The sequence below is a fragment of the Pleurodeles waltl genome, chromosome 3_1 (genome assembly GCF_031143425.1).
Source record: "Pleurodeles waltl isolate 20211129_DDA chromosome 3_1, aPleWal1.hap1.20221129, whole genome shotgun sequence".
Taxonomy (NCBI): Eukaryota; Metazoa; Chordata; class Amphibia; order Caudata; family Salamandridae; genus Pleurodeles; species Pleurodeles waltl.
In genome coordinates, this window is record NC_090440.1 from 1863794656 (window position 1) to 1863806779 (window position 12124).

Here is a 12124-nt window from a genome sequence, read left to right on the forward strand (position 1 = left end):
GGATCCCGAATCTTTTCAGCAGTATCTTTGTGTGCCGGTAGGTGGCGCCATGCAGCTCTCCAACAAAGCCATCCCGTTGCGGAAAGGACATCCAGAGTCTTTATTGGCACCACTCCCACACACTGATATCAGTTGCTTCAGAGAACGTCTGCATCCTCAGATGCAGAGCCTAAAGAGCAAATTGGTGTGATCAACGTGGACATGCCTAGACTCGGAAACTTGGGTCGGTGAGGAATCTACAGGTAGGCAGTGACTCTACCAGAAAGGAACTGATGTTACCGTTAGGTAGTGGCCTTTGTAAAAATTCCTGGAGCAAATCTGAGAACAAAAGGGCTGACTTTGAATTGATAAATGCAATTGGCCACGTGAAACATCAAAAATCTGTGATAAATGTGTTGAATGTGAATATAAAAGTATGTTTCCCGAAGATACAAAGATGTTATATAGTCTGTTTCGTAGGAATTGTAGAAACTCCTGCAACATTACCGTGCAGAACCTTTGTTTTTTTAGATATTTGAGGATTCGAACATCTAAAATCAGTCTCACTCAGGATTTTTTCATTATGAGGAAAAAATGGGAATAAAAGCCCAAGTTACTTTGTGCATTTGGAACCAATTCTGTTGATTTCTCTTTGTAACAGATGTAGATGATGATGGTTCATATTCTGTGATGGTGATGTTGCAAGGTTTGTCTATAAACTGTGTGTGACAAAATTTAATAAGATCCAACGCCCAACAGTGTGATGTAATGTTAACCTAGTTGTTGTAAAGAGGGGAGATTTTTGCACCCACAGGCGTACTGACAAGTTGTGTGGCCATTTCTACTGGTCACTGCCTTCTTGAACCTTCATTGTTCCTAGATATGCTATTGGTTTTCTTACGAAGGGCTTGTTGATGATAGGAGGTAGATGGGGGAGCCCTATATTGCTATTCATAAGCCTGGCAATACTCATATTGAGGGGTAGTATACTCCTGATATCTGTAGGAATCTAGGGCCGACAGTCCCCTATGCATGAATACATACTTTAATCTCGTCTTGAAAGGACTTTGTGCTTCTTTCCTGAAGCACTCCAAGGGATATGTCGGTTTCTGTGTCTGACTTAATAGACTGCAGGGCCTCATCTGTATGGCTGCCAAACACAGTCCTGCTGTCATACGGCATTTATAATGTTCTTCTTTGCACTTCAGGTCTAAAATATGAGGCTCATGGTCAAACTTGTCTTGTAATACAGCTGCTATAGCTAGTAGTTTGAAACTGGATGGTGTTAAATTCATATCAATAATTGTCGTAGATGTGTTCACCTTCTCAAACAATTAATTTTGTTTTTATATCATGTTGCAAAATAGTTCTTTGTCTGACCACATCTACAGAGTATCACTAAAGCATTTGAGGTCCTGATGAACGTGGCTATTGTAGCAGAAAAACGTTGCCAATGTTGTGTAGTCTTCTGCCCTCTCTGTCCAGAGGTGCTTCACATGCTCTTTTCGTGTTTGTAGATCTCCTCTGAATCTCTTACATGACAACAGAGTGATTGAGGATGGCCATTGAGACATACAGGAATGTTTGCTATTGCCCTGCCCTTTTTGTCCAGGCATAGAATCATTAGCTGGTGTCCTGATACATTTTTACACCCTCTACCAGCATAGATTATTGGGATCAAAGTATTTCTTTTTCTGGCATGTTACTTAAAATTATAAAAGGAAACGGCTTTTGCTGCCCTTGCTGTGCAATTGTGCAAGACCCCAATGCCATCTTTGGGATATTCCACTATTGAGGGGGTGACGTCATCTAGTGTGGTAGCCACGTAGTCCTCACATTCTGGGCCATGTCCCTCTCCTTTTGTCATCGTGTTTCTGGTGCAGGTGACATAATGTGATGTGGCCCCAGAGGTGAATGGTGCGCTGATGGAGTCACAGGATTATTTGGAGGCAGGAAATTACAGAGGGGGCATAGTTTAGTTTGTCTTCTTTGTGGTATGGAACCTGTTGGTGTTGTAGGTTTTGAAAGGTGCCTTTAAGGAAAGAGCCTACGGTAGTCTGACAGAATGAGGCACAAGTCTTTGACCCAGGCCAAAAGCACCTGTACCATCTCATCTAATGATGCTTGCATCGTGTTCAGAGGTGTCTAAACCACACTGCCACCCATCATCCGCATCAACTTGATGCTGCCCAAAAGTCGGATAGGTGCGTTTTTAATCTGATGGAAATTCTATCCTCCTCTTCTTCCACATCCTGGTTTAGTTAAGTAGAAGTGTAAGACAGCCCCACGCGCCCTTCCTTGTCTGAGTCATTTGCGTAAAAGAGGTGGATATGGTGAAATCTTACTCTGTTCGGCATTAGAGTCATTGGATTGTCACTGTCAGAAATCAGAGGGTTTTTTCGTTTTCTTTGGTGTTTATGTTATGTTCTTTCTAATTGACAGAGTTGTTCTAGTAGACGGTATGATAATTGTCAGTGTAGGGATTGTCATGGTTCTGGAAACTGTAACAAAAGGTATGTTGTCAGTAGCAGCCGTTAAAAGTGTTTACATCAATAAGTTCTGGTGACTTACTGTGTTCCCGCCATCAACAGTGTGGTCAACTGTATCATCGCCAATGTCGGTGCTCTTGTTGTTAATGGAGGGAGTATTTTCATCAATAGTGTCTTTCGTGTCATCGTGAACATCGACTGGTATTACAAGCGATTAATTTATTTCTGTTGCTGATGGTTTCTTTCTCATCCGTGATGAGGTTGTCAACAGTGATCCAGATTAAGCTTTCATTGCTTACAAAACTGAAGAATGTTTTAATGTTTCCGGAATCAGCTTCTTGCCAGGGCTTGAAGGAGCAGATAGAGATTTGATGTTTTTCTGACAGAAATGTTTCCAGTCAGAATCCTTACGTCTGCGAAAGCGTCCTCTGCTCTTGTGGATTTTTTACAGGCTTTTTTAGATGGTTCTCCTTCAGATCTTGCCCTTGAAGTACGCTCAGAGTGCAAGTGCCCTCTTTTTGAGATTTTCTTAGAGATTTAGAAAAGCTTTCTTTTTCTCCTGGGGTGTGGAAATCTTCCACATTTGACTTCTGGAGCCAAAAGTCTAGCTTCTCTGTCCTTCAGACTTTTTGTAGAGAATGTTGTGCAATTTTACAGTCCTTTGCCTTATTCACTGGGAGAAAGAAAAAAAAATCTATTGCGTGTGTGGATCTTCAGTGAAGTCTCTTTTCCCCACATGTTCTACATGGCCTAAAAAGGTTTCTTAGGGCTACTGGAGGTAGCCAGCTAAAGCCAGAGTTGCCCAGCATCATTAACATTTGCAAAAGATAAATACTCTGAAAACAATCCACAACCCTAACACAAAACCAATGATGACTATCTACAAAGAGCACAATAAATAGGCAATTTATTGATGAAATAAGGACAAGCACAATTTCAATAAAAATTAGTGTTTACTATTCAGTTCAGAAACTAGTGAACTTTGGTAACATATAGTTTACAGATTCAATATAAATGAGAGCTCACCTGCAGTGGTCTGTAAAGAGCATACTCATCCCGAAAAATCTGATCATGATGAGTAAGGCAGTCCAGCCACCGTCCATCGACCAGCGCTTGACCAATTGCGATGGCTTGAGCTCTGGAAGGAAAATGAAAGGGGTTGTCAATTTGTGTTTCATTGGCCTTCTTCGAGGAAAAAAAACAATCAATTACATGTATCTGGCCTGAGGTTAAAAAGGATGGAAGTATACATCTGACTCAAGTGATTTTACATGTAAGCTCTCAATTATTGAGCCGATATGCACATCATTTTAACATGTACAGTTTTACAATTATAATGGTTGCTTCTTAGACTTTGTGCAAATATCAAAAGTACAAATATATCACCAGGAACTATTGACAATGATTTCAACAACATTACACCAGACAAACAAGCCTTATGTCTTTGAAATAATTGCCCACACTTTCAAAGTGTTTCCTAGGACAAAGCCAAAAACTCTGAACTGAAATGAAAATATGTGTTGAGATAGTTTTTCTATAAAAGATGCAACTATTAACCAGACAGTTTTATTTGATATAAATAAAATATTCTGGTCTTGTGCGAAAATAGGATGCTAAATTAAATTGTAAGGCAGGGTTTCCTGCAAAAGAACTCGTATCAGAGGAGAAGGTCACTTTGCAAAGGCCTTGTTATGCCGCTCACCTCACCCTGACTGCTTTTTTTCACTTTTTAAATGACACAGGGTAAGCTCTGCACCTTAGAGAGGAAGAAGAGCACCACAGAAAGGAGACGCAACAGTGATGCGACAGGAAGAGAGAAGTGAAAATAAAAGGTCCAGAGAAAAGAGTGAAAGGGCTGAGGGAGAGAGTTCATGGAATGATAGCATAAACAGATGAGCAATTGAATGAATGAGAATAACACAAAAAAAAAATGGTAGGAGGAGAGAGATTTTTTTTTTTTTTTTATAAAGATTTTTATTTATTTTGAATAGGTAGAACAATAACAAAACACAATAAGAAAAAACAAAAAAGGAAAAAAAGAACACAATGTACCAACAGTTACAATTACTCATACAGATGCAAATACAAATACCGACATCCTGGCGCCCATGGTGGGCTATATCATGTGTCACATCCGATTTGTTTGTCCTTTTGGTCGTGGACCCTTGTGAGTTCCATGAGATTTGGAATGAAAGTTAGAGTCTGAGTTTGAACCCACCACCACAGCACACGGTCTGTGGTCTCTATTGTTATGCTGGCTGATAGAGTTCAGCGTCGTCATCATCACCTCGTAAGTTGTGGGTTTGACCCTCCTATCATTATTATACAGGGATTATAGTTATTTGATTGGGTTACCTCCCTCCCGATAGACAGCATCCTCAGGTGTTAGTGGAGCTTTCTATTATATCAAGCGTCAAGCAAACTCTCCCATTTCCCCCACACTCTATTGTACTTGTCTGGGCACCCCCTCACCTCGTACACAAGTTTTTCACATCTTGCACACCAGTCCATTCCTCGTCTCCATTTGGCGAGGGTCGGCGCTTTTACGGCTTTCCATTCTGACATGATGTCTTTTTTTGCAACCATGCAAGCCACTCCCAGGAAGGTTCGATTCGCTCTACTCAGACCCATCTCGCCCATGGCCCCTAACAAAAGTGGTTTCGGAGATAACTCTATCGCAGTTTGCAAAACCTCAGAGATCTCCTCCAATATTGACCCCCAATATGACTCTATATTTGGGCAAGCCCAAGTCATATGAAAGAAGTCGGCTCCCGGTTGAGAGCAACGGGGGCACTCGTCTGTGGGGCGGAGATTAGCCTGGTGAAGTCGTTTAGGGGTGAGATAGGCTGAGTGTAAGTAAAGGGTTTGTAGTAACTGGAAACGTGTAGATATAGCCAGTGTTCGGGGGGCTGCTAGAACTTCTCTCCAATCAGCATCTTCTATGGCTCCCACCCATCCCTCCCATTTCTGGCGTAGCTTCTCAAGGGGGGGGGGAGGGAACGTGTTTGCCAGGATAGCACGGTAGATATGGGAGATCCCTCTCTTGTTTAGGTGTCCCATCATGACCTTCACCTCGAATGGACTGTATTCTGGTACGTTGTCCCCTGGTCTTAAATGTACTAATAGAGCATGTCTGAGTTGTAGGTACTTGTGAAATTGTGTGTTATTTAGAGAGTATATTTTCTGAAGTTCCCCAAAGGATCGGATTTGTGAGTCCCCCCCAAATGTCACCCAGAGTAGATATTCCTATGGTGTCCCACTTTCGGAATCCCTCTAGTGCGGAGACTTCCCTCAGCCATCTCCCATGCCAAAGAGGGGTCTGTTATGTTAGCCGGGGCCACCACCCTGTGACCTTCTGTGCCGCTCGCCACCCCGTCAACACCAGTCTGGTAACCTCAGGGATAGTCTGTGATATCGCTCCCCGTATAGAGCAGTGAAAACTCCGTTGTACCCGTTCGCCTGGAGCTCTAGTCTATATGCGGGGTCGGTCCAGCCTCCCGACATCCAATCGTTAATCACCAGTAGGCGCATGGCCAAGTAATAAAAATAGATATTAGACATTCCGAATCCCCCTTCATAGATGTCTCTTTGACATGTGGCAAGGGATAGTTTGGGCCGAGAACCGTGCCACAGAAATTGGCGCGCAGTTGCGTCGATCTCGTTGAACCATTTCCGAGGAATTGGGTGTGGGAAGTTTTGCAACTGGTATAAGAAGCTGGGGAGTATCATCATCTTGTACGATGCGATTCTGCCCAGCGTGTAAAGTGGTAAGTTCCGCCAGCGTTGAAGGTCTTTTTTGGACTTTTTAATGAGTGGCGTGATGTTGAGTTCCCATGTTAGTTCCGGGAGCAGGGTTATATGTACCCCTAGATATTTAAAAAAGTTTCGGCGGATTGGTATGTTTTCTTGCCAGCTTATGCAATCTCCGGAGGGGTGTAAGGGTATCAGTATGGATTTACTGGGATTTAGTGTTAGGCCAGAGGCCTGTGATAAGAGGTCCAGAAGTTCTAAGACACGTGGGCCACTTGCCGCTGGGTTGGAAAGGTAAATGAGGATGTCGTCCGCATACAGTGCTATCCGGTCTTCCGGGCTCGTGGGCCACGCCCACCCCGTTACCAATGGGTCTTCTCTCAACATAGTGGCCAGTGGCTCAATCGCGAGGGCGAAGAGCAACGGCGACAACGGACATCCCTGACGGGTTCCGCGACAGATAGGGAAGGGGTCAGAGGTCACTCCATTTACCAGGATACTGGCGGTTGGGTTAGAGTAAAGTAGCTTTACAAGACCTCGGAATTTGGGTCCAAATCCGTGCTTTTTCAGAACTTGTTCCAGATATGACCAGTCCACCGTGTCAAAGGCCTTCTCGAAATCTACTAGAAGGAGGGCGAGGGGGGACCCAGTCAGGGTGCCGCGTTGAGCCAGTGCGACTTGCAATCTCCTAATACAGTGTCTGGTGCTACGAGTGGGCATAAAGCCACATTGATCCGGATGTACCAGTGTGGGGAGCACCGCTTTCAATCTTGTAGCGAGTAGGGTTAATAGTATCTTAATCTCGGCATTCAGCAGAGAGATTGGTCTGTAGGCCGAGAGGTCACGCGAGGGGGGGTTGGGTCTTTGGGATCACCACTATTGTGGCTTGGTCTATTCCAGTGGGGAAGTGGCCGCTTTCCTCTGCTTCATTAAGCATGCTGAGTAGGTGAGGGCTTAATATGTCTCTGCATCTATTATGGAGCTCAGCCGGAAATCCGTCTGGTCCGGGCGTCTTATTTGTCGCCAGGCCGGCTATGGCTGTTGCGATTTCGGCCAGGGTTATGGCTTCATCCAGTTTCACTCTGGTCGTCTGTGGAATACTGGGGAGAGTGATGTCTTCCAGGAGGGGAGACTCCATTTCAGCTATCGGACGGTGACGCACCGCGTATAGTTGGGTGTAGTAGGAGGCGAAGCTCCCTGCAATTTCACTGGGGGTTCTCACAATCGAGCCCGTCTTGCTCGTGATCTCAGGGATAACTCTGTTGGCTAGCGGGTGCGTGGCCAACCAGTGGAGGAGCTTGCCGTTCTTATCCCCCCAGCCACACACACGGGCTGCCGATGCTCTCCAGGCATGCTTTGCGGCCTCAAGCACCAGTTGCTTTATCTCCTCTCTAATCGCCGTTAGACGTCTTAGGGCGGAGGCAGATGTGGCAGTGGTCGTTGACCGTTCCAATGCCAGGGCTTTAGCCTCAAGGGCTGTCACCTGTTGGTCCCGGGCTCTCTCACGGGTGCGTATTCGGTGTTTAGCGTAGCCTCTAAGCGTGGCTTTACATGCTGCTCAGACCGTGCCCGGGGACCGTACGGACCCCACGTTATGATTAAAATATTGGGTGAGGTGGTCTCATATTTCAAGGATATAGTCATTGTTCTGTAAATACCATGCATTCATGCGCCACGTGGGGCGTTGATTGGGGGACGCGCTTCCCAATCGGATCTGTACTGGGGAGTGGTCCGAAACTCCCTGGGGTAGTATCTCAGCACCGGTGACCTTGGAGATATCTAGCGCAGGCATGAACACCAGGTCAATTCTTGATTGAGACTGGTGAGCCGCCGATGTATGTGTGTACTGCCGTGCCCTGGGGTGCCATGTCCTCTATACCTCACATAGTCCCAATTCTGGCATCCATCCGATTAGACTGGACGCTCTCCCGGTTCGGATGGAGGAGATGGGTCCGGATACGTCTAGTTTGGGGTCTAAGACAGCGTTAAAATCTCCTCCCACAAGTGTGAGTCCCTGCGGGAGGGCAATGAGTGTTCGGCGGAGGCTCAGCAAGAAGGTGTTGAAGCCGGCTGGGGGAGCGTATGCACATATGTAGTTGACCGTTGAGCCGTGTAATGTACCGGTCACCGTTACGATTCTACCCTGTGGGTCCGATATAGTGGAGGTAACTACTATAGGCAGTGAGCAATGGAATAGAATGGCCACCCCCCTAGAGCCTCTTGCGAAGCCTGCGTGAAACACCCTGTCAAACCCCCCCCACGCCAAAATGGGGCATTTGGTTCCAAGTAGATGGGTCTCCTGTAGGAGGACCACTGAGGGGGAGTATCTGTGCAGTGTACTAAACACTGCAGATCTTTTTATTTTATCTAGGAGGCCGTTAACGTTCCATGAGAGAATCTGAGTCGGTGAGGGACTTACTTGTATCGTGTCTGTGTGGTGGGAAATTGGGGTTTCGACTCAGGACCCGTCGGTGGACGTATTGCCTGGAAAGGATCTGTACAATGTATGTCGGTTATACTACAGTAACTTATCATAAACACTACACTAAGCCCTAACGGGAGCTGTAAACACCTCAACCTCCCCCCACCCCATACTTCCACCCTCGAAGCATCTGTCGCCCTATGGCCCAACCGGGGCAATACAGCCGTATAGACTGTCATTGAGTGGAGTGGTGGACCCCTCCTGTGTGTCGGATCAATTGCAATACGTTAGTGAGAAACCCCCACCCTCAGTGAAGTCACTAAAGTGTATAACAGAGTATCGACATTAACTTGACCTTGTTTCAGTTGTGTGGGGCGGCGCCTGGCGCCACCGGCCGGTCCCAGCGATCTGGAGCTCGGCATAAGTGGGGTCCCCATCAGCCAAGGTCAGGGGAGTGGCTCAGATGATCATCAATCTTTGCTTCTTCTGTGACTTGGTCCCCCGGGCAGTCCGTCGGATCTCCTCCCGATGGAGGATCTCGTGTAGAGTGGGAATCCCCCTCCGGTCGGGTGTTGGAACCTCTGAGTCCACCTCGCCTAGATCTGGTACGTTTTCGGCTCCTGCGCGCATCCACTCGTACGACTGTTCTTGTCCCATGGGAGTCCCCAGGCGGACCGGTTAGGCCCTGGCGGTTTCTCAGGCCGTCCTCCGTCAGCCAGTCCCACGCCTCTTCAGGCGTTTCAAAGAAGTGTGCCTTATCGGCCAGGATTACCTTAAGGCGAGCTGGGAAGAGGAGCATATAAGAGCTGCATCGCTCTCAGCTTCTGTTTCACTTGCTCGTATGATCGGCGTTTAGTTTGGACTTCACCGGTGTAGTCCGGGAAAATCAGGATCTTCTGATTGTCCCAGAGGAGGTCAGGGGAGCGTCTAGCCTCCCTGAGGACAGCATCACAATCTTTAAAGTTGAAGAAGCGTGCAATCATGGGCCGTCGAGGGCACCCCGGCGGAGCCCGTGGTGCCAGGGCCCTGTGTGCTCGTTCTATCGCAAACCATGATGAAAGAGAGTTCTCCGGCATCCAGGATTTAATCCAGTTTTCCAGAATTCGGCCGCTTTACCATCTTCAGCTCCCTCCGGTACGCCAACGAAGCGCAGGTTGTTGCGTCTGGAGCGGTTCTCAGCATCTTCAGCTCTTCAGTGGAGTTCTCCAGTTCGTGCTTGCAGTTGGGCCACCTTGGATCTTAGTTCAGTCAGGTCGTCTTCTGCCTGTGAGACTCGGGTCTCTACTTCCGTAATTCGGCCCACTGCGTTTCTAAGGTCTTGCCTCACGAGCACCATCTCTTCTCTCACCTCTCCAATTTTGGATTCCACTGCTCGTTGTGAGGTTTGGATTGCAAGTAGGATAGTGTTGACCCCTTCTGCGCTCTGGTCTGTAGGTGGAGCGTCGCCCCCGGTTCGGGAAGCCGCCGGCGTGGTAAATTGATCAATTCTCTGTTGGGATGGTTGTGTCTGCTTGGAAGCTCTGTCTTTGCCCATGATGATCGAGGAGCAAAGAGGGCGTATTTACGCCCCCGTGGGGTTGAGGTCCGGTTATGTCAGCTCCAAGCCAAGTTTGGTCCCCTAGGGGCCCAAGGGGCAGGCAGCCTCCACCAGGGGGGGCATCAGGGCCTCCAGTTATTTCTTGGAGGAGATTGAGTCGATTGCGTTAGTCCACTGTGGCCTCGGGTCAGGTTGATCAGTGGGGGTTCTCCTTCTCTCCAGATTAAGAGCCAAGGGGGGGGTGATAGGTTTCTAAGGCACCACGGCCTCTCTCCAGGCCCCCCCAATATTGTTTCTGTACTGTGAGTTACGTGGCGGATCCCAAAAAGTTAGTGTCTCACCTGGACGCAAGGCCGCCGATGACTCTCTCCAGCGCTCGGGTCGCAGTTGCTTCAGTCTTTGAGCGGGAGGGCGAGGGGTCCCTTGACGCTCCCAATGGCTCCCCAGCTGGTCCCCGGGGGTCGGGAATCGCCCCACGGCGAGTCGGGGTTTTCTTTTAGTAGTTGGGTCAACTTCACTGAAGTGAGGTCCCTTTTAAATAAACAGTTCCACCTCGCTCCTCGCTGTTTCTTTACTATGACGTCTCCCCAGTTTCTCGCGTCCGGTCACCATAGGGAGTCCCAGATGCTCCGTTATTCGGCGGCGGACCAGCGGGACTCTTAGTCAGGGAGACCCTCGTCCGCGGCCCACGCCCCGCCGGCCCGGCCACACCACCTCGCCAGCCTCCTCCAGGACTTCGGGGGCTATGGCTCCAAGGGCGCTGCTCCCCTCGCCTCTTTCCCCCGGTTGTTGACTTCGCGGGTGGTGCCAGGCCCAAGGGCGCGGCCACCCTCGCCTCCTTCCCCCGGGTGGCATCTTCACGGGCGGTGCCCGGCCCTCCAGGTGTCGAGGACACGGTCACATCCAGGGCCGGTCGGCCATGGAGCCTCACAGATTCGGCCCCACTCGCTTTTCGCTCGGCCGCTATCGGTCGCATCTCTCTTACCGAGGATCCAGAGGGGGGAGGCACCTCCCGCCGCGTCTCTGCGGTTTCGGCAGCTTCTGCCAAGCCACGCCCGTTCAGGATCCCGCGCCCCGGCCCGGAGCATCGGGCGGTTCCTCTTCAAGGCGTGGTCCGGCTCACGGGACGGTCCCTTTCTAGCCTTCCACGGCACCTCGGAACTCCGGATTCGCGCCAACCGGACCCAGGAAGCACCAAGGCAGCCCCCACTTGCGGATGGGGTTTAAAAGAATTCCGTGCAGTGGCAGGTTTCGGACGGATGACGGAGGGGTCCAGAGCACTCTTAGAGTGTGACCGCCATCTTGACGTCCGTAGCCACGCCCCTAGGAGGAGAGAGATTTAGGAAGAAAAAGATAGCTAGGAAAATGTCAATGTAAGGAGGAGGAGCAAAGCAAAGAACACAGGCAAGCCTCAAGGATAAAGAGGGGAATGAGAAATAAAAAAGCAAACAGCAGAAGTGAGGGTGGTAGTTGTTGATGAAATCCAAAAAGAAGCATGAAATAGAGTGTGGAATTTCAGAAAGGCAATAGTTTTTTTTTATTTTTTTATTTATTTTTTCAAGTCAATTCCGCTTTATTTCAGTAAAAATATACCATAAAAGCACAAATACAAATAATTAAGAATAATGACTTGAATAGTGAAGCATTCAAAGACAAAAAGATTTTACTTGTTTGGAAAACTCTTTAAATGCTATTACTTTTTTGTAGAAACTCAAAACCTACAGCTGCTTATGAAAACTATTTTCTAGAACGGCATAATTGATCAAAGCTGAGTAATAGCTCTACTTGCCTCATTGGGGCCAGCAGCTCAATGTTTTTTTTATGTTTTATTTTATTATCAGGAAAAGAAACATCAGTACAAAACAAGATACATTGTCACTTTCAGAAAATGAAACAAAAAGAAAGATCAGCCAAACTTGTCTAAGAAATAATTTCCCCAGATCAGAG

The 12124-nt window shown here is 47.8% G+C and overlaps 1 protein-coding gene across 5 annotated transcripts in view; it reads right to left on the reverse strand.

The window, feature by feature from the left end:
* The window catches only part of PIKFYVE (phosphoinositide kinase, FYVE-type zinc finger containing), a 1212885-nt gene that overhangs the window by 1047819 nt on the left and 152942 nt on the right, over positions 1-12124 (reverse strand). For all 5 annotated transcript variants that reach the window (XR_011201631.1, XM_069225943.1, XM_069225942.1 and 2 more), the window contains exon 10: positions 3495-3606. Coding sequence is in view for 4 of the 5 variants with exons in the window: in XM_069225943.1 (XP_069082044.1) it covers positions 3495-3606 (112 nt within the window). In the remaining variant the exon portion in view is untranslated. The remainder of the gene's footprint in view (positions 1-3494; positions 3607-12124) is intronic.